The 20,984-nt window shown below is 39.4% G+C and overlaps 2 protein-coding genes across 2 annotated transcripts; one reads left to right on the top strand and one right to left on the bottom strand.

Annotated features, from left to right (window-relative positions):
• The first annotated feature begins 415 nt into the window (after nucleotides 1-415).
• Nucleotides 416-5,523, top strand: LOC306757599 (amphoterin-induced protein 1-like). The gene is made up of 2 exons (XM_079242705.1): nucleotides 416-519; nucleotides 873-5,523. The coding sequence occupies exon 2, from the start codon at nucleotides 892-894 to the stop codon at nucleotides 2,449-2,451; it is 1,560 nt and encodes a 519-aa protein (XP_079098831.1). The 5' UTR covers nucleotides 416-519; nucleotides 873-891; the 3' UTR covers nucleotides 2,452-5,523.
• A 2,417-nt stretch (nucleotides 5,524-7,940) lies between these two features.
• On the bottom strand, nucleotides 7,941-15,180 carry LOC306756911 (RNA-binding protein 15-like). The gene is made up of 2 exons (XM_079241844.1): nucleotides 9,880-15,180; nucleotides 7,941-8,512 (listed from the first exon to the last, which is right to left on the bottom strand). The coding sequence occupies exon 1, from the start codon at nucleotides 15,041-15,043 to the stop codon at nucleotides 12,521-12,523; it is 2,523 nt and encodes an 840-aa protein (XP_079097970.1). The 5' UTR covers nucleotides 15,044-15,180; the 3' UTR covers nucleotides 7,941-8,512; nucleotides 9,880-12,520.
• Between the last annotated feature and the right edge of the window lie 5,804 nt (nucleotides 15,181-20,984).

Here is a 20,984-nt window from a genome sequence, read left to right as displayed (position 1 = left end):
TGATTCACTTTGCCAGATTTTTAACACTTCTGTCACTGAAGCTGGTGTGGAACTGCACATCCTGCAGCTGGTTTCAGACTAAATATCACATGTTGCAGCTGACAGCTTAATGGTGCATCTGCAGGCTTAATGTACAACACAGAGATGTGAGCACGTGTCCTGCAACTTTCTTCACTGCATGTTAGATTTTTTTTTTTTTTTTTTTTTTTTTTTAACAGTAAATGATTGAGTGCCAGACACAGAGAGGAAATGTGACACACCCCTCCTCTGCTGTTTACGCCCCCAGGATCAGCTTACAGCTGCTTGCATTTCCTCACCACTCAGGACCGCAGACGAGCTCTTTCCGGTCATTTTGAGATGTTTCATCTCAATCTGCTCTGCCTGCATTGTCCGGTGATTGACAGGTGGGACAAGTGATCGCTGGTCGCCCCTCCTGCTGGGATGAAGAGGATGAGACCGTCCTGTTGCGGATCGTCTCTGAGACTTGGCTGTAAGGACTCCGGCTGGCACCGCTAGAAGGTAAAGCAGTGGCGGTGGGACAGAAACATTTCGGATCCAGTGGGGGAGATTTTTAACGATGGGATGGTGGCAGAGTGAAATATGGATATTTGATTTTTATACTAATTATTTAATGCCTGGACTAATCCTGCAACTTTGATGTTTCTCTACATATATATTACTTATACATTGTTGATTACAAATGTTGCAAACACAACTTTTTCGTTGATTCGTCTTTAATGCACCACGTCTGCAGAGTATAAGGTGCTGCATTAGCACTTTTCACACTGCATTATCACCTTGTATAAAGGGCTGACATCATTTTTTTTTCTCTTAAACGGCTCTGACTGATTGATTATATTTTGTTCTTGCAGCTTTATGACTCCACAGTGAATGCTAGACCCTCTAGTGAATCCTGCAGTAGACATGATGGGGACCTCAATCTGCATTGTCACCGTGGCAGCTTTAAGAGGAAGCTTTATCACTGTTCTGCATCTAACTTTGTTGTTGTCAGTCGTGAGAGTCTGTGGACAGTTAATAGGACCCCACCTGGACTGCCGGAAGACTTGTGTCTGTGCTGGCAACATAATCAGCTGTCCCAGTGCAAATCTCAGCAATGTTCCTACAGCTCTTCCAGAATATACAGCCGTTCTGGACCTTAGCTTCAACTCCATCACCCGGCTGCGTGCTGAATGGACACCCATTAGGCTCAACAGACTGCAAAGTCTACTTCTCAGCAACAATAACCTCACCTTCCTCTCCTCTGAAGCATTTGTGCATGTGACAAAGCTTCGTTACCTCGACCTTTCTTCTAACCTCCTCCGGCAGTTGGATGAGTTCATCTTTGAGCCACTGGAGCATCTTGAGGTATTGCTGCTTTATAAGAACAACATCTATCAAATGGATCGCACTGCTTTCTCGGGCCTCATTGCTTTGCAGAGGCTTTACATGAGTCACAATCAGATCGCCCGTTTTCCCTTGGAGCTAGTGAAGGAGCGAAGCAGGCTGGAAACGCTGAGGCTACTGGATGTTTCCGTCAATAGGATTAAAGCCCTGCCTCTGCACGAGCTTCAGGCTCTGCCTGCCTGGATCAAGAATGGAATATACTTCCACAGCAACCCTCTGACCTGCAGCTGTGAGCTTTATGAGCTGGTGGCACGTTGGCACCTCAAGGACCTCAGCTCTGCCACTGACTTCACAAGCAACCACACATGTATGATACCAGGTCTGCGGAAAGAAACCATGCCCATTCTGGATCTGGACAAGGCCTATCTGAACTGCAGTGAGGTCAAAGTTCTGAAAGAAGAAGCCTATTTAGAGCAGTCTCTGGTACTGGACTGTGACACTAAGCAGAAGGGCATGGTGAAGAGATGGACACTGCCAGGAAACACACCACTGTCTTCTGATAACAAAACAGCTGTGATGCTTTCTGATAGCAAACTCCACATCGGACCCTTAAAAGCAGAAGATTCAGGAGTGTACACCTGCCATGCTTCGAGCGATTCCTTCAATGAGACATTGTACGTAACTGTAGTGGTTTATAACTCCACCATGAGTGGTGGACTTGAGAGTCTAAAAACAGCCTACACCACCCTCATAGCCTGTCTGGTAAGTATAGTTATGGTCCTCATCTACCTGTATCTCACACCTTGTCGCTGCGCTAGGTGCTCAGGTGAGGACTTGGAGAAAGATGACCCGAGAGAGAGTCTCCACTCTTCAGCTGCAAGCCTCTCTCAGGCACATGAGGAGACAGGGCAACAAAGAGGGACAAGTGAGGGTTTCCCTTACAGACATTCAACTCTGCTGGAGCAGAAGGATCAGCTGGAGCTTAATGGGAGGTTGAATCCAATAGGTGAGGAAGATGAGGAGATGCAGGTGGACAGCAAGGAGAGAAGGAGGTCTGATGCAGAATCTGTTAGCTCGGTGTGCTCTGATACTCCAATGGTGATATAAACTTCATCACCAGTGCTTGCATGTAAAGCAGTGATGACCCAATGTTTAAACTAAAATGATTATCTCCCAAACTAGTCACAATTGGTGGCACTGTTAAACTATGTATACGTGTGATTGGTCTGTATCTCCAAAATATAAATGAATGAATAAGTCCTTTTCTCTAAACTTGTGGGAAAAGTTTATAGACTCAATATTGAAGCTATTTTTTATTTAATGACTGAAGGTTCATAAAAGGTCATGAATTTAAAATAAATAGATGTGTAAAGACACAAAAGTAACTCGGTCTTGGAAAATAACAAAATGTAACCACATAACTTTGTACAAAAAGTTGAGACATTGTTTGCTTCTGCAGTGTAGACTCCTCAAATTACTTTTGGAAGCATTAATACTTTCAACTACCATCGTGAGGCAGTGCATGAAATACAGCTTTTGTCTGGTAGGGATGCTGCAGAGATGAGACATTTTATAGAAGATGGACAGTCACTTGTTGCTTGAAACAGAAACTTATTTTATGCAAAGCTTGCAGAGCTTTAACAACAAGCTGGTTGAAGTTTGTGTTTTTTATTTCATTCCTGTTTGGATGTTGGTCTTCACAACACATGCTGTTGCAAGGTTTATTCATTATGCAATTTAATCAAACTAACTCATATCATATATGTGTGTAATAATTGTGTTTTAGCACTAACTGGCCCTTTTGAAGTGATTTTTTTTATACATACTTTGACTCAATGTGGGATTCACTTCCACTTTAGAGTCAATTTTTCACCTATTGCAGTAAACAATTATTGACACCATTGTGCTTTTTACATTTAATAGTAAAGTTAATTATCTTTTTCTGAGTATTTTTTTTATTATTATTACTATCATGACAAAATTCAAACAGGTGTTAGGTATTATTTATCTGTAATGCAACTATAGATTGTACCTAGACTAATTTATGTGAAATTCTGATGTAAATAAGGGAACATTTTCAATCATTACACATTAGCAATTTGAGCAAAGATGACAATGAGGATGAGTAGCAGTAGTAGTAAAAAATTGCCTTAAATTTTTCATTGCAAACACCCATTTTTTTTAATAATCTATATATTTCAAGCCTTATTCTAAACTGAAATTCTGCAGAAATTCAGTCTGTTTGAAAACATGTGTTTTAAGTAAAAATGTTTTTTTTTTTTTTATCTTTTCAGTGCCTTTTGCATCACATTTTCAGTGTTAGTTTCAGAATTAACATCTATCTTTATAATAGCATCCTGTTTTGCTCATAAAGCCAGCAGGAAATATTGTCCAGGGGAAAACAACTAAAAGCAAGAGCATTTACTGAATGATTTCAGGTATTGGTGCCCATCCCAAATCATCTAATAAAGCTAGCCAGAAGTCTCATAAACACTGACAAAAATAGCAGCTGGTAGTGCAGCCAGCAAACACGCTCTTACAGCTGACTGACGTGGCGGAAAAGTAAACAACAGAAGCTTCGGGGTTTTTTTTTCTTGTTTCTGTTTTCTTTGTGTTTTTACAAATTTCCTTATTTAGAAAGAAAATCCCAATATCTACAACAAAGTAAAGGCTCATATCATTAAAGCTGAATTGTGTCACCAGATATGTTGTTTTGCATGCCAACATGTAAAAATAATTCTGTTAACAAGAATATGAAACATCAGTATTAAGAAAGTTTAAGAAATAATTGTGACTCACATCTTGAAGAAATATTTATGATATTGAGGTTATTCTCCATAAATCAAGGTAACAACAACAGAAATGTAAGTGATCAACAAAGCACAGCAATGGCAAGTCAAAATATATTCATGTGTGTGTGCGTGCAAAAAATATCTATCTATATACATATACATATATAAGTAAGTGTAACTAGGTCTGTCTTTAACAGTGTTCATATCATTAGTACTTAATCATATCGTTTTGTTTCTTTATAAAGTTATACTGACTGGCAATGGTACATGTTGAAAATAAAACGTCATGAAATTTAGTTTTTCCAGAAGTCCTTACAGAAAAATTGTCATTATGTTGAGCTCACCTGCTGTACTTGTGTGTGAATAATACTGCTGGATAATACAAACAAAAATAAAGAGAATAACCCCGTGACGTGAATGCACTGTGGAATGCACTGAGACCCAGAAATAAACTGAGAACATTGATGCTAAGCCAGCAGTTGAGCCAGCATGTTAGCAAAATAGCTTGATTAGCACAAACCTGCTGCTTTAACGGTTTAGTTTTATATTGTAGTGGATCAATCCAAAGTACAGTGAGATAGAAAGGCTTTCGGTCAGACCGACCTGGAGAAACTTAGTGAAAAGCCAAATACGACGTTTTCATGAAGACACACTGTCTGATCAAACAGATTTTTGTGTCTCTCTGTGGAAAAGAGAGAATTCTGAGTTAATAGCAACTTAAGCACATTTGACCTTTTTCCTTAAGCAACCTATTTCTGTCACAAAAATAAAAATACATGATGCATGTGTGAAACAGTGGATTTTTTATCCATTCATATGTCAGAATCTGCTTCAAATGTCCATGCAGTAGACAGTCAACGGACTAATAGTTGACACTCTTTCACACCTTTAATAAATAGAGGATAAATGATAAGAAATACCTGGGAAAGGAGAGAAGAAGACTGGGCTTCAGGTCAACATGTCAAAGGAAAATAATATATAGACTGAATTGGTTATATTCTATGTCACTTGCACCTCTGTATCTTCATATTTACCAAGTAGGAAAGAGAAAAAGTCAGTCTAATTTTGTAAGACAGATAATTAAATACATGACTAAGCTATGAAGGCATGACCTGGTTGTGTCCACTGGTCAGCTGGCTTTAGTTTGTTGATGCTGACTTGTTCACACAAATAAGAAATAGGAGACTACAAATTACTAGAAGGTACACTTAGGGATGATTGGTCTCCAGCTGCATAAGAAATATTTCTGGCGATAACACAGTGTTGTTGGATTCACACCCTTATTTGGATTGTTGAATACTCTTTGCCTCATCTCTCTCTTTTGCCTAGAATAAAATTTTATGACCTTATATTTCATGTTACATTCAGCTGTCAGCATGTAAACACTGAGAAGTCTATGTTGTGAATTCACTGTAAAATAAATAAAATCATTAAATACATTAAATACTTTGTTTTAATCGCATATTGCAACACACCTGTGAAGGACCGACATATTTGTGTACCGTAAGTGTATTTGTGATGGCATGAAACCTCACCTGTTGTTCTGCAACCCCCCCATGCAGGATGAATGATTGAATAGGTCTGCAAGGAGGTCCACACTCCCTGTCTCAGTAACTCCTTTCTCATGTTACCATGTTTACTCAGAGTACATGCAAAACAGTGTGGGTTTAGATTTAATCACTGAAAAATTCAGCACAAGAATGCAGCATTGTATTTGACATATTTCACAATTATAAAAGGATAAAGTGAGATTATACATGTTCATAGGAAGCCTGAGGAAAATATTGGTTGTGTTTACATGGGCAGGAGCTAAACAATGCACCCCTTTAGGATATTAAATTACAGGTTATATTTAGTACAAATGCAGCTGTCTGAAGAAAATCTGAGATCACCACACATTACAGATACAGATGAAGTGTGAGCCAGTGGCTGTTGACAATGAAGGACTGAGTTTCAAGGACTGAATTCTGAGTGAGATGACTCATCCTCTCCGGAGGCCCCTCCCAGAAGAATCACATGTATGATGAAGTGACTGGGAGTGCAGCTTGTTGAGTCCTCTGCCATCTAGTGGCCTTCAGAATACTGATGCATGTCAGACGGAGACGTTTGGAATTAATATTCAGCTTAGAAAATATTCGGCTTGGACTTTTCATCTTCAATCCCTGGATCTTGTGGCCAAGAGTGAACCCCATCCAGCATCCAAATTGAGCAGAGTTGAGACAAAAATGTCACTGAAAGCAGCAGGTTGGTTAAATCAGCACTAATTATATCATGATTGTGCAGCTGTTGCTGTACAGAACCTGGTACCACCTTCCAATATGGTGAACTGGAAAGGTCCCCAGTGCTCCTGCTGATGGCTATAAAACACCTCGTCCAAATTACGTCTGATTAACACAACATTAATGACTCTTATTAGCGCTTTAAGGCATGTATTATGTAAAATGCACTTGGCAGCAGATTTGTGTTCATGTAAATTAAGAGCAACCTGTGAGGAAAATAAGGAAAAAAAACACAATTCACTCCCAGCCAGCCAAATTTGTTAATTTTTTAAAAGAAGGGGCAACGAGGCCCATTACTGCTGCTGTTTATTAAGTCTATGATATCTTTAACATACTGTTACTGAGTTTGAATTGTCAATCAAAATGTTGTATATTTACCGGCATGTTTCATGCCAGTATGCAGTCTGCAGATGAGCAAACAAAGCTGCAGATATAATTATGCGTTGAATTTAAATATGTGATGTTCAGTGACTTTAAAGACCAATAAATCAAAGTGAAGGTGGATAAAGTTAATCATCTTTGTTGTTTTATGAGTTTTACAGATTTTTTACATAAATAATCAGACCGAAACAGTCTATGTTAGAGATGCTTTTCCTTTATTTGATTCGTTCAGCTAAAATTAAACTAAAAGATACTGTAGGGGAAGTTGCAGATTCTACTGATTTTGCAGATATGCAATGTGTATATATAGAAAAGAGTGGTTCCTCTGAACTAATAAACGAGTACAGTATGAGTAATAGACTTCATTTTGCAGCTCATATTCCTGGGTGGAGTATCCTTCATAAGAAACTGCTTTGTCATGCACCACAGTGGAGGGGTTGACTATCCAAACAAAAGCAGCCATTTGAAAGAACTAAGATTTATTTAATTAAAATCAGCTGCAACGACAAGATCAACAAGAACTGGAACCGAAACTAAATGAAACTAACACCAGATTTTAAAACAACTGACAAAGAAAAGCTTGGATTAAACGATAAAGAGGGAAAGGACATACAGGACACTGGCGATGAACAGAGGAAACCATGTGCTTCTAATGAGGGAGCTAATGACAAAAGAGGAGCAAAAGTGGTAATTAGGGAACAGAACCCAGTCTAACAGAGGATGTAAACAACACAATGGATAATGGAGGAAACCTGTACTAAACTGAAAGGAAGCAAGACTAACCAGAATATGACTTAAAACTAAGCGTGAAATTTTGATCTTGAGCTTTAGCAAGCCGTCAGCTTCATTTGTTACCAAAATGACCAAACTGTGCTCCATTTGTAAGTTATTGCCCCTGTATGTGTGCTGGACAGAGATGTGGGAAGAGGTGACGCTCACTACAGGACGTCCCCTCTGTCAAAACAACAATCACCTTCTAATAACTATTCCTCTATTGTTTTCAGATATCCACAAAACCTGCCATTTACAATAAAACTTAATCACTTTCATTGGAAAAAACACAATCTCAGTTAATATTTTTAGGAAAGTCGCTTTTATTTAAGTATAAATCAGATATATTTTACATTATTTAATAAAAGGTGCCTGCAATGGTGTGAGTGTAAACATAAAACATGCAAGTTTTAAATCACTTCAAATTGCACTCACCAACATTTCCATGGCTGGCGATCCAAAGACTCTGCAGGGTGATTTCTTCTTCTGTTCAGCAAAGCGCCATGAAGGCCATTCAGCGGTAAACTGTGATCACAGTGGGTGGAATCTTCTTTCCCTTCCTCACCTCCATGTACAGGGATGACCTGAAAAACTCAACATTTCAATCATGACCAGCTTCTGAACACTTTCAACAAGCAATAATAATGGATGAGATATATATTGTGCTGCTGATGGCACTCAGTGTGCTTCCATTGGTTTACTCCTCGTTCATACTTGATGATTGGAAGCAACATGTGCCAAAAACAGCCAACTCCCTACAACGGCCTCTTCGATCACCCACAAACATTCAGAAACGCTGGCACTGGAGGCAAAACGGTGAGGTTTCCTTTCTGAGGACATCATGGCAGATGACTGGGCAGGGGGATTCAAACCTCCAACCTAATGGTCACTGGGCGAACACTTGAACCACTGTCATCACTGCCGACAAGCGTAGAACTTTGTTTTCTGGAAGAGAAGTAAAAAAATAAAGATCTATGGGTTTATTCAGCCCAGTTGGAGCTGGGCTGTACATATAAGAACCAGCTGAAATAAATCCAGTCAACCTTTCTGTTTCAAGTCATCACTACGCCTCCTTTTGTCAAAATTGGAGCCTTGTGTTGACGAAGTGCAATATTATAACACAAAGCTGACATCCCTCTAGATGCCACTGCTGACAGCACAGCATGTTGACGCTTTCATTCTCCCACATGATCTTATTTATCTGCCTGTGGAACTGCCTCTGCTGTTGTTCACTCTGCGATTAACTTTCATACTTTCAAACTGCTCATCTGCAAATGTCAGTTTAGACTAAACTACCCGGGCCGCACACTTGGTTACATAGAATTAAACTAGAACCCTTTTTGGCAGCTGTGCTGTATGTAGCAGCTGCTCGCCCGTGCACTTTTTTCCCATGTTTGGTAAACAATGCCTGCCTTATTGATATGCAATCTTTCAGTGCTTGCAGAAGAAATGACTCAGCAACTCAAGCAGATATCAAGTCTGCTGTGCCTCTAAAAGTCACCTTTCTAACTAGGCAGCTAATCATCAGATCTGTTAAACATCACACACAGCTGCATTTCATTCACCTTTAACCAGTGGATAAAACCAGTTGCATTTGCCATGTACAGTTTCTGACATTTAAAGAGCTTATTTTTCTGACTACCAAATAATTAATCTACTTCACGCTTCTACTTCATGACTTCTCCTGCAGTTTACATATTTGTTTGCGATGGCTTCTTTGTGGTGTAAGACTATACATTTCTTCATTGCAATTAAGCTGATTGTGTGCCAAGGAATCTAAAGAAAAGAGGAATAAAAAAAAAAAAAAAACTAATTTTGATTTTTTTAAAAATTTGGATTTGAAATAACTTAACTTTAAAGTCATCATAAATAAATTTTAACGTCTTAAAGTATAAATCTAAGCAGCTACTGTACAAAAAAAAAAGGTAATTTTTCTTTTGCAATTTTAAGCAGGCTTTAATGAGGATCATTCTATTTTTGCAACATTTCTACAACCTACTTTTGAAGCTCTTTGCAGTTCTTGTAATTGAAATGTAAATTAACCATTTGCCCGACCTTAAAAGCCCTGACAAGCCCAACAGGGCAGCTTAATTAATTTAAAGTTGTCCTAAAATTATCCACACTGATGACAAATGAAATTACTTTTGTACAAACATTACGTTTGGCAATAACTACACAGCCATGGTTTTTCTCCCTTGTTGGTCTTTTTTCTCGTTATCAACTAAGCAGCTTCTAAACAAGGCACATTAAGTCTGAAATGGTCTTCAACATGGTAATACGCACCCAGTTGTGTTGTCATCTGAATACATTACCTGAGAAACAGAAGCCCAAACAGCTGGAGAGGGACCCGAAGCTGTTGCATCTCGCAGACATAATGGAGAGAGAGCTGCAGCACCAAGCAGACACCTGCACGAAGTCTTCCTGCTTGGACAGCTACCCAGAAGCAGCACAGAAGTAGACTGTCTTGAAGACGATCGATCCTGCAGTGGTTTCACTCATGGCTTTGTTTTCATGTGCAGTTTGGCAAAGAATCTTGTATAAAGTGCATAAAATCAGATCAACAAATCAACTAATGACCAGACTCTACAGGCTTTTCTCTTCTGAAGCGCTTCCTTTCCAATTTCTGGCAAGTAAAGCAGGTGCCGTCACCACCTCAACCTTTTGCTCCGGAAACAGGCTGAGATGTGAAGTCTGGCCCTATCACAGGGATCTTCCTCTTCAGAACTCCCAACGACAGAACAAAATGCAACTATGCACAGGCAATCTGTTCCGTCTCGACTTGCTGCAGACGCTGAACAAATCTCTGCCCCAGAGTGCAGCTGGCAACAGATGAAAAGACGACCAGAGCCGTCTGCTTCCACATCGGCGCTGCCTGATGGTTGCTTTTCAGACACACCTCCACAGAGGCAGAGGTGGCGGTGGTATAAGCCACATATCTGAGGGTGAGTGACTAGAATTGCTGAAAAAGTACTCTATGGTGGCCAATTTTCAATTAGAATGAAGGTCACATGAAAAGCTCTTCAGAAAAAGGTCATTCAACAAATGTTGCAAAACATGAAAACACAAAACAGAGAGGCTTCCCCCGATTCACACACTTCCTCTCCTTCCTGCCGAAAAGGCTCCTGCTGTCAAAGTGAAAGCCTCTCCAGTTTGATAAACATATCCAAGAACAGAACAGGTCACAAACGTTGTCTTCCGAGGCACTCGTGTTTCCCACGACAGAGCAAATTTATTAAGACAAGATCTATCAAGTGCATGCCGCACTTTGCGTGTTTTTCTGACAGTTAGATTTACTTCTTAGGCCCATGAGCATTGATGTTCTCCACTTCTCTTTCCAGATATCCCGAGCATACAGCACATTTCTTTTTTTTTTCCATTTGAAACACAGTACTCAAAGCAAAACATGAAAAACAATCATTAAAAGTCCTTTCAGAAGATGGCATACAAAGCCACCACGGAGCACAAGTCCACAGATAGTGTAGCAATACTTCCAACTTCTTGACTCCAGATCAGGTCAAAGATGTGCATAATATACATATAGATCCTAATATATATATTTGAAATTTTTTTTCTTCTTGTTCCAACAGTACAAGCTTTGCTGGGGTTATAATTATAATGAATTTAAACAGAACCAAAGCCTTAGATTAAACAAAACTGAGTAAGATGCAAACAAAAATATTCTAAGGTAAGGGATGAAGTCAACAGCCCAGAAATATTCTACTTTTGCAGACTACAATACATCTGTCAAGCACTGAGCAACTAATGCTAATTTTTTAAAGGAAAAAACGCAAACATTAATGATTCAAGTCATACAGAAAAACAATTCCTTTGAGTTTTGGAAAACTGAATAAAAAAAATTGGAATAAACCTTGGAAATATCACTATCTTTAGCTGTTTTGAGAACCCATAATCAATTTAAAAAAATATGTTTAGACAATGAATAAAGCAGCATCAGTCTTGCAATGTAATAAAGAGGTTGCTTTTTTATACTATACTAAGAGATATTGGCGCTGTTGGAACCAGTGCTTTGAGAAAAAAAACAAGGAAAAAATGGGTTGATGTAACTTTGTAATAAAGCAAAACCTGAAGACATGACCCCGGAAGGAACATAATGGCAAATATTCTTTTAACGCTTCCTGTTCTTTAACTTCTCACATCTGTTTCAGGTCAGACACCAAGGAAATGTATATCATTGCACTGTTTGTTTTGTGTGTTTTCTTTTTTTTTTACATATTTCACATCTCTGAGCAGGACTGGCGCAAGATTGCTAAAACTAAATAGCTGTCGCACTAAGTATCTTAACTGAGAATTATTCAAAAAAATTTAACTCAGTCAACAACAAATATGCACATCTGGAATAAATCTCTTACTGAACAATGGATAAAGCTTTTGGGCAAACAGACATCTTTCCTTATTTAAGAGAAAATTAACGTTGGTGTGTTTGATATAATTTGTTACCGGACTACACAAATGTGGATTATGTACTAAAAAGTTAGTGATACTGATCAATTAAACCAATGCCCTAAAGTCTTTGTTACATAGGTATGTGACAGATGTGACATATGAAAGGATATAAAAGGAAATGTGTTGTTTTTTTTGCTTTTTTTTTATGGCATAAGGCAACAGATATAAGTGATTTACAGAAATGTAACTTGCTCTGACTGACTTTCAGAAGAGTACCGCTCAGCTGGCATGTACTCATCTGGTAACTAAACAGCAGAAGGCAACATGCCACCTGTGTTGATGATTCATTGTGTGTTTCCTTTTATAAACTTTAAACAGCATGAAATAAAAGACATCCTACAAATTAGGGAACTCAAAATAAGAACCCTGCTGCCCCACTTTCTTATTACTTCTTCCTTTTACTTCTTCCTTTTACATCTCACACATTTTAACAGTTAATAAGAGTGAAAATAGACATGTGCAATTAGCACTTTTTTTTTTTCTTTTTTTTTATGATGCTCCTCTGATAATGACCATCACCAAGTAGTCGTCTTCAGATTTGGCAAAGGTTTTGGCAGAGGCATCCAAAAACTGCTGGGAGAACTTGCATGGAGGAAAAGCATGCAGAACTCCTCCGTGCTCCTTATCACGACTGCCCCCCACTGGGAGGCTGATGATACCAGCCGCCTCCTTCTGCTTCAGGTAGGACACCAGGTTTTTGAGCGGCCTCTCTGTGGAGCTGTTGGCATCCTGGCCTCCGCTGTCCTCCGATTTCCCGGGCACAGCCAGGAGGATGGTGTATCCGCTGGAACCGGCGGCTTTGATGCGTCGAGAGACTTCCTCCAGCTTTGGCTGGTCCAGACGTAGGCGCTGGCTGATCTTTAGCTGGGACACCTTCCCCTTTGTGGAGCCCTTCACCAGCAGACTCGAAGCCACTTTCATGTCTCCTTCCAGCAGGTGAAGGGAGGTTGGAAAGCTGCTGTTCTTCAGCAGGAGGACTCCCTGCCAGGCCTGACTCAGCTTCTGTCCGTCAGTGCTGGAGTTAGACTGCAGGCCAGGCTTGGACGGTGAGGAGCTTGGCGAAGGATGTTCTGAGCGGGGCTCCTTTCTCACTGGGCTTTTAGATGAGTCCCCAACTTTGTGTCTGCGGTCTTTCTCAGAGCTGGAGCCAGGCTCAGAGGGGCTACGTGTTCTTCTTTTTTTTTCTACAAGCCCAGTGTCATGGCTGTTCTGTCGCTCTCTGACTGGAGATGTTCTCCCTGAGCGAGGCAGACGTTCAGGATCACTGTAGCGTCCCCCATCACGGCTGCTCCCACCAGGGCTGCGCTCTAATGAGCTTCCCTGACGCCGCACACCATAGTCACTGTTGTCAGGTGAACGCTCTGGCCGCCAGCCGTCTTCTAAATGTCTCCTTTTGCGGCCCAGATTTCTGCTCTGCAGCTCACGCTCGATTGACCAGCTCTCTTGGAAACGCCTTTCCAGGTGCTCTATGGGATCGAATCCTGGTCCTCGGATTCTGTCGTGGACGTTCAGGCCAGACCACTCAGCAGGAGAGTAGAGATCTCTTTCCCTGAAGCGAGCAGGAAGTGGAGGGGATCGTTCTCTCACTCTCATCGACTCCGAAAGGCGGTGAGAAAAGGGCTCAGGGACTAAGTCGTAGTGCGGCAAAGGGAGAGGGAGCTGCATGTACTGCTGCTGGTGGTAGCGATGTTCTGTGTCTGCAAAGTCCACTCTGAGTCTCCTATCAGGACCACCAAGTGGGAAACCTCTCATGTGAGTACATGCAGCCTGAGCAGCATCCAGGCTTTCGTACTGAATGTAAGCCCACACATCACCTTTCCTGTAGTCTATAGTCCTGATGGTACCAAAGCGGTCAAACTCTTTGGCCAATGCAGCAAGCGGAACCCAGGGTCCAAGACCACCCACCCACAGCCTGGTTGTGGGGGTTGGTTTACCGTATCCTATTTTAATCGGGCTATGTCCCACCATTTTCCCTGACATGGCTAATTTGGCACGATGAGCCATGTCAAGATTCTCAAACTTGATGAATCCATATGTGTTGCTCTGTCCTCTCACAGCTTGCTTTATGTCCACCTCAGTGATCACCCCAAACCGGTCAAACACCCTCCTCAGGTCATTCTGTGTCACACTGACATCCAAGTTGCCCAGAAATAAAGTCCTGTTGGCTCTCTGGTCGTCCTCTGGGCCCAGTACCTCCTCATCGCGGAAAACAGTACATTCAGGGATAAAAGGAGGTCTATTCCTGGCTTTATATACTGAAAAATCTCTGTCTCTTTCCAGTTCTCTGAGATGTGGTGGTGGGGGAGGAGGGGGGAGAGGGCCCAGAGCCAACTGCTGTAGCCTGTGGTCTCTGTAGCCCAGACTTGTGGGAGACAGGGGTCTCTGAGAGTGGAGGTGTCGATGTCCCGGCGGGAAAACGTCTTTTAAAACAGGCGAGTGGCTTCTCCGTTTGATTACGTAGACGGTCTCTATTTTCAGGGGTCGGTCGTACAGCACCAGCTTGCCGCGTGCGTGTTTCGCCGCCCGCGCGTCTTCAGGCCTCCTGAAGTTCACAAACGCCACTCTCTCTTCGTTTTCACGACCAATTTTCACACTCACGTCTCCAAACTTCTTGAACTCGTGAAACAAGCCGTCTTCTATCTCCTCGTCGTTTAACTCAGTGCCAAGTTCGCTTATTTTCAGAGTTTTGTACTCACTTCCTGGGTTCGGCGGAGGCCGCGAGTCGGTGCGTGAAGCGGACCTAGATGCTTCCGCGGCAGCGTCGGCGCTGCTGTGCGGCTTGTTTCCCGTAACAAAATCGTAGCCGCTACCGGTGCGATTGGAGGAGTTATATCCATCTGAATCCCTCATGTCCCTCTTTTCGTTATGCAAACTTCTCCTGGAAGTCTCGTTGTTGCTGCCGGCCGACAGCGCTGCTGTCTTCTTGTTGCCCGGAAAGCTCCCACCTCGGTCTCTGCTGTCATCCGGCGCCCGCAAGCGTTTCTTTACTGGCGATCGCTCTTTTCCTTTCATCTCAAGAAAACAGATGGCTGCAACTAACAAACACTCAACTAACAAATGTACTCTTTTCGGATGAAATTGACCGAAAAACTGAACTTACAACGATTTCGACACTACACTTTGGCGAACGATGAAAGCGCCATGTTGGATAAGTTGCACTACTGTACCGGAAGTCCCGCCTCTTGATTGTAGAATAAACTGATTGGTTGGAGGGCTTGTCAATCTTTTAAAAAAATTAAAAGCTTAAAGGGAAAAAAGAAAAGCTCCTCACGCATATTAACAAAAAAGCGGGTGCGGCTTGTTTTTCTGGGTTTTAAGTACAGTCATGCGTACAGAAAATTTCATTCTTTTAAAACAGGAAGTAATGACGTTAAAATAGGTCTTATATAGAATGCTTATTAAATACATTAATAAGAACCTGTGCGTTTGCAGGTTTAGCGAAACACAATTTGTCCTATATAGACTATGTAAAGATGTGATGTTACGGAGACTACAAAATATCCTCCGTATGTGGACGCTGACAAAACACTGAGCAATAGGACAGTGAGGGACAAGTGGGTCTTTATATATTTTGCAGTGCTGGACCTCAAATAAAATAATGAATTAGGTCAAATACTACATTGGAAAAGTGTAGATCTAGTTAAACATGATGTTTCTTGGAAAAATGGGGGGGAAAAATGTGGGTGTCATCCACAAATGTACATAATGTTAAAATATATTTTTTTTTTTTTTAAAAAAAAACCCCACAAATGTTTGAATGCACAAACAAAGCCCCCGGACAACACTGTGTTAAAACATTAAATGAATCTGTAATGTAAATCATTGCACAGATTTAAGAACATTTCAGGAAAGCACTGTTATGTCAATTCACTTCTATATTCACAATTCATGCAAAGACAAAACATATTTGAACAAACTAGATCCAGAAAAATGGTAAACTTTTCTGGGCCTGAGCTAAATTAAGATGGACCAAGTAGAAAACAGTCCAATGGTCCAACTTGAAAGTTATATTGTGCTTTTTATAGTTTATTAAAACTTGAAAATCATGTTGCTGTCATAAACCCCCCCCCCCCCCCCCCCCCCTTAACAGAAAGTACTCAGTTTGTTATCAGCACACAGTTCATTTCCCTTTAAGAGTACAGTTTTATAGGCAGCTAACATAGAAGTGTTTAGCTAATGTAAAGTTAAGAGGTCATTTAGATTTGTAAAATAAAGGTGAAGAGGAATATCTTTAATACAAATGATCTACTAAACCATATATATCCAAAACACTCCTGACTTCTTCCTATTAGGTGTTGGCATAATACTAAAGTAGGTCTACTCTTAGATTTTCAAAATGACAAACTGCAAACTAATTTTTACTGATGTCACAGCTCCTCACAATATAACTCATATGTGCAAACGTCATCATCTAACTTCCTTGCCAGTATCAAACTGAAAAATCAACACAAATATGTTAGTTTTGAACATCTGTCTCTGAACTATTTCCAGTTAGATTGAAAGTTTAATCAATTAAAAACATGCTGTTTCCATTTATATTTCCCTTAGTATCCTAGACTCTTATGGGGAACTAGGTTGAGATTTCTTGCCTTTTTAAACAATCTTCTCTTCTTCAGAATTGTTGCTTGCACTGTATCTTTTCATAATAACTTTTTTTTCTGAAATGGTGCTGTGTATAATATGTGCATATTTTTAAGTATTTTTTTGGCCCAACACTTACTTTAGATTAAAACAAATAATAAGACCATTTATAAAGATCTTAAGTTATCAAATAAAACTTGTGCTCCATTTCTGTCTCTACTGGCCTGGATTCTGAGTGGAAACCTGATGCCAGATTATCACGCTAGGGGGCAGATATGTTTCTCTTGTTACATAATCAATTCTCAGAACCAGGAAAACGATCACAGTAAAAGAAAAAAAAAAACATTGCAAAAAAAAAAAAAAAAAAAAAAAAAAATCAGCATCCTAAACATATTTCCAATTTTTCGTATTTCATGAAGTCCATTTCAGTGTTAAAATCATCATATAATTTATTCTAACAATGAATTTCTGTTACAATCATTGACAAAAAAAAAAAAAAAAAAACAATATTTCAGGGTTTCTGAATCTGCTGAAGCTAATTTACTTTTTGTTTATTTTCTTCATTTTTTTTTTTTTTTTACTTTTTGGTTTGTTTGGTTTTTTTTTTTGTCTGTTTATTTGTCTTTAAATTAATACATAAGTTCGTTTTAGGGAACTTCTCTAAACTGGTTATCTGGAAATTATTTCCAATATAGTATAGTTGCAATGGCAGTTTGGGAGCGAAGAAAAAAATGATCAAGTCTTGAAAAGTATAATTTGATTTCCTGATGTGCTGAGGTCCAAACAAAGGGCTGAGTTTTTTAAGTTATCGGTCCTAAGCTATGCAATGACCTCCCCTCAACATTATATCATGTCCATTTTTAAAACTCATTTTTATTCTTTGAGACCATTTCTGGTTTAGTGTGCTGTAGTTTGGTTTTGTTTATTGTTTTTATTTTTGGTTTTAAACTTTTATTTGTCAGAATTGTTTATTGCTTGTAAACTATTTTATTGTATTCTTCATCTCCTTTTTAATTGTTTTATTCTTGTGTTGTTTTGACTCATTATGGACAGCACTTTTTTTCAACTATCGCTGTTTTAAGTGGGTTTATATATAAAGCTGAGTTGAGTTCAGTAAAATCATGCAATTTTAGAATAATATAGATTTTTATGGATAAAAAACAACAACAAAACATAAACAATAATCAGGACATGCATCAGGACAGCTTCTGTTGCAGTATCTGCTACTGGATTTCAGTGTGGCTTCAACAATAAATTACATATCAAACTGGTCAGGAATGAATCAACATTTAGTTCTGTGGCCGAGAACAATAAACATTCTTCACATCTCAAGAATTTTAGCTTTACAATGGTGTATAACTTGTGTAGGTACCTTGAGAGGAGACGGAATAAAATATAGATTTGTTTGTCATGTCACAAACACCAACAAGTTTTTATCAAACCATTGTTTTTTCTTTCTTTCATTAACAAAAAATTAAATCAAACAGTGAAATGTAGTTCAAAACAAATGGAGTATTTATAAATACATCCATATATTACATTATACACTCTCAAACATAGAGGTACAAGATAGGGACATTTCTGTACCTATAGGTACATTTTAAAGAAATGTTATCTCAAAAGTACAATACTGGTCTTTAAGAGACCAGAAGCACACCTTCAGAGTACGAAAAAGGCTTCAAAGTGACATAAAGTACAAATTTGTACCATTTTAACCATAAAGGTACCTGCAGCATTGAAAAATGTTTGTCGTGACAAAAACTATTGTTAGCAGCAGTGCTTTAAGTGTGCACTTTTAAATTCTATCCTTTTGCGTACCGGGACTATTTATTATTTACAGCATATAGTGCATACTGGGACTTTTACCAGCTTTTCCTCAGCAATCAGTATACCCTCCTACGACTTCACCACATATTACAACTGATATTTGATTATTTTATTTTAAAAAAAATTTAAAAGTCGTCTCGAAAGAAATGTAATGTTAAGACCGGTTTAGATGCACAACACTTGCTGTAGCCCACAATGTCAGTATTTTGAGTTTTTGAAGATTATTTCTAGATTAAAGATACGATAATATTGCTAAGTGGCATGGACCAGGCCTAATGCTGTGAAAAACAAAAAAACATAACTTGATAAGGTAATGTTGAACTTGATAAGGTACAAAAATAGACCAGAACTGAAGGGTACAGAAATGTCTCTCAAAAGAGTACACCCCCAGCGACAAGCATTTGTACCTTTTTAGGTACAAGCTGGTACCTCTATTTTTGAGTGTGTAAGTCTCTGTTTCAGTTTTGTCTTTCAGGATTTTATTTTGTACTTTTGTTTCCAACCAACTGGATGCAGCAGACTTTAACAATAAGTATATTGTTAAAGGAATTAAGTTCATCAGTGTGAAAAGGTTCAGTGGGATTGACATGGAGCATATTGTCCGTTTGTCTCCATGGCCAGTCGGTCCTGCAACAGGATTAGTACTGAATCATCTTCTCGGTGTTTTGATCAAAACTTGAAAAAATTACAAGTTCAATCAAACCATTACAGTTTTGTTTATTTTCTTTATCACCAACTCAGTAATGACATTTGGAATATTTTAAAGCAAAATCAAACTCAAGACAACACAGAACAAAATAAATCCCATATTTAGATAAAGACATATCAGTATTAGATTCAGATTAGATTAGATTCAACTTTATTGTCATTACACATGTACAAGTGCAATGCAAAGAAACGCACTATGTAGTATATTATACCAACATATGGATCCTAAAGCTTTAATAGTAGCTGGTTGTATGATACTAAGACACATGTCATTTTATTCTGCTTATCCTGATATTTCAAATCATGTTCATTCTCTTAAATGAGCCACACAGCTTCATGCACATGACTGAACCAATTATCTGAACACTCGCATTATGTGGGCTATTTGCTGATGTGTAAGGTTCATTATTATTATTATTGATAAACATAGATATAAAAGACATGGAGGCATGTATGTAGGGCACTCCCACACAAAGGATTACAGTCATCGCAGCAGCAGGGGGAGAGGTTATTAAAATGTAACTGAACAAGCTGCCATTTTGGAAACTTTCCTTTCCACTTGGTTTCTGTCCACGCAAACATCTGCAGATACATTCATGTGGAGGTCCATGTCTTCAGCTTATTTTTTCATACTTTACCTGCCTTCTGGGATTCCTGATGTGCGCTCTGATCAGATCACCTGAGCTAATCTTCTTTTCAGCCAAAACAAAAACTAAAGAATCTGAATGAATAAAAGTTATTGATCATCCTCTTCGCCCTGCGATGGACTGGCGAGCTGTCCAGGGTGTACCCTGCCTGTCGCCCAAAGCCAGCTGGGATAGGCTCCAGCTTCCCCGCGACCCTGAATTGGATTAAGCGGTTCAGAAAATGAATGAATGAATGAATGAATGAATGATCATCCTCTTTCAAATTCTAGTTTGATGTTTTTTCTCGGCCGCCATTTAAATCTAAACTTCTGCTTTGGTTTAACATTTGAGCGAATCAAACTATTTGCTGCATCAGCCTTGTTGCACCAACATTACTTAGGGAATAATGTGTGTACTTTGCAGATGGGTATTTTAAAAGGATTATGTTGTCCTAAAAAATGTGGGACGGGAACTTTGACCTTAACCCTGTCAGCTGAACTGGCTCCACTTTGAGAGACCATCTGGTGAAGTTCTTCTCTAGACTGTCACATGTTCCTGTGTTGGCGCAGCGGGGCAATCTGTTACAAAGCAAAGTGTGTCAAAAATGATAGTATGAGAGGGAATTTGTTCCTGTTTTAACTCTCCTCCCGATATCCAGGTTGCTTGTTTGTCCTCTTTAAATAGAGAAACTATTCATTCGATTAACAGAGCTTTAATTACACAGGAAAAGAGAATTATTCCATCGAAATGCAGCGGCATACTACTGATAGATAATGTAAGTTAAAGCTGTATATTAAACCTCAAATATGGACCAGTGGTGTGTTTAGGTGAACAGCATGGCTTAACACACTGCACCCCATCTTTCAAGTGAAACAGACATTTTGCATTTAGATGACAGGAATGCACAAACCTGTGTAATCTGAACTGGCATGCGGTCATGATAAATTTCCAATCAACAAAGTGGAAAATGAAAGTCAGTGTGAAAATCCTCAAATTAATGAAGGGATGGCATTTCAGCGACAAGGCGGCTGGTTTGTTTAAAACCTGTGTCAGAAAGCGTGTCTTGTTGGACTGGAAGAGGAGTCCAGGTGTCTGTCAGAGTTCTACATGACCCACTTTCTCCACTGTCTGAACACCTGCACTCCAGCACATCCATGTGCAACTTTAATCTCTGTAAGAGTAGCTGGTGGTTTAATTCTGTGAGGGTGCCT

This window comes from Telmatherina bonti, assembly GCF_933228915.1.
Source record: "Telmatherina bonti genome assembly, chromosome: 6".
Taxonomy (NCBI): Eukaryota; Metazoa; Chordata; class Actinopteri; order Atheriniformes; family Telmatherinidae; genus Telmatherina; species Telmatherina bonti.
The sequence above is the reverse complement of the archived record's forward strand: the minus strand, read 5'-3'. Positions and strand labels throughout refer to the sequence as shown.